Consider the following 1,131-nt stretch of genomic DNA (forward strand, 5'->3'; position numbering starts at 1 on the left):
GCAACGTACAGTTGTCCGTGCGTAAACACCGGGGACGGCAGAAACAAACCAACTCTGTCGAAAGTTTGACCCTGAGACTTGTTGATCGTCATCGCAAACGAAAGTCTCACCGGGAACTGAACCCGACGCATGGTGAAGGGCAGGTCGTCGTCTCCGCTGGACGACAGCGGTATCCTGGGGATGACGATGTCGTCCTGCCCTTCCCCCGCGTCCGCCAACAACCTCGCTTTGAAGTTGTTGCGCCTCAGTTCCGTAACCACTAACCTTGTTCCGTTGCACAGTCTGATTTTCGGATCGAGGTTCCGCAGCAGCATGACCACGGAACCGACCACCAGCGTCAGCCTGTACGGAGGAAGTCCGTCGGGCTCCAGCGAGTTCAAAAACTCGGTCGGGTAGTTGGCAATCTCGTCCACGTCGTCCGCCACCACCGTGTCTATGGCGGTGTAGGTTCTCGCGGCACCCGTGACGCGTTGCAGCACCGTGCGATTGACCTGTCTACAATCCTCGTTCCGGGGACAGAGAATAATTTTCCGTGCAAAGTCGTCGACGTTAGCCAACGACATTTGCTGCGGGTAAACAAAATCAATCAAATTAGCTATGTCACATACCATATTCCTGGGGATTTCGACGGTGTTCACATTTCCGTCGACCGCGGGCAGCTGGCCGTTGCCGAGTTGAAGCAACCAGGCGGCAAAGTCCGCGTCGTTGTTGGCCCGCATGTTCTGCGTCAGGCTGAAACGCTCGAAGACGTCCCACAGATGGTGGTGCCTGATTGAAGCCGCCACGATCGCGGCCCTCGTCCCCCTGCGGACCACCGGCAGTATCTGTCTGAAGTCACCCGCGAATAGAACCGTCTTACCACCGAACGGTAGTTCCGATTGCATTATGTCCTTCAGCAACCGGTCGACCACCGTCAGTTGGAGCCCCGGAGACATGGGCGCTTCGTCCCAGACGATGAGTGCCGCCTCGCGTATCCTACGCGCGCGCAGAGACTGCATGGCGATTGACGACGTAGAATCTTCGTTGAGCGTACCGAAGGGCAAACCGAACGTCGAGTGAACGGTCATACCACCGTCCATGAGCGTCGCCGCTATTCCCGTGAACGCCACGGACAACACGGATCTGCCCATG

The 1,131-nt window shown here is 57.6% G+C and overlaps 1 protein-coding gene across 1 annotated transcript; it reads right to left on the reverse strand.

The window, feature by feature from the left end:
* Positions 1-49: 49 nt before the first annotated feature.
* On the reverse strand, positions 50-1,079 carry LOC103311749 (ATP-dependent DNA helicase pif1-like; the record flags this gene model as incomplete). Its single annotated transcript, XM_008191453.1, has 1 exon — positions 50-1,079. A coding segment is annotated over exon 1 (1,030 nt), but the record flags the coding sequence as incomplete, so codon positions are not given.
* Between the last annotated feature and the right edge of the window lie 52 nt (positions 1,080-1,131).

The sequence above is a fragment of the Acyrthosiphon pisum genome, unplaced genomic scaffold, assembly GCF_005508785.2.
Source record: "Acyrthosiphon pisum isolate AL4f unplaced genomic scaffold, pea_aphid_22Mar2018_4r6ur Scaffold_17469;HRSCAF=18138, whole genome shotgun sequence".
Lineage (NCBI taxonomy): Eukaryota > Metazoa > Arthropoda > Insecta > Hemiptera > Aphididae > Acyrthosiphon > Acyrthosiphon pisum.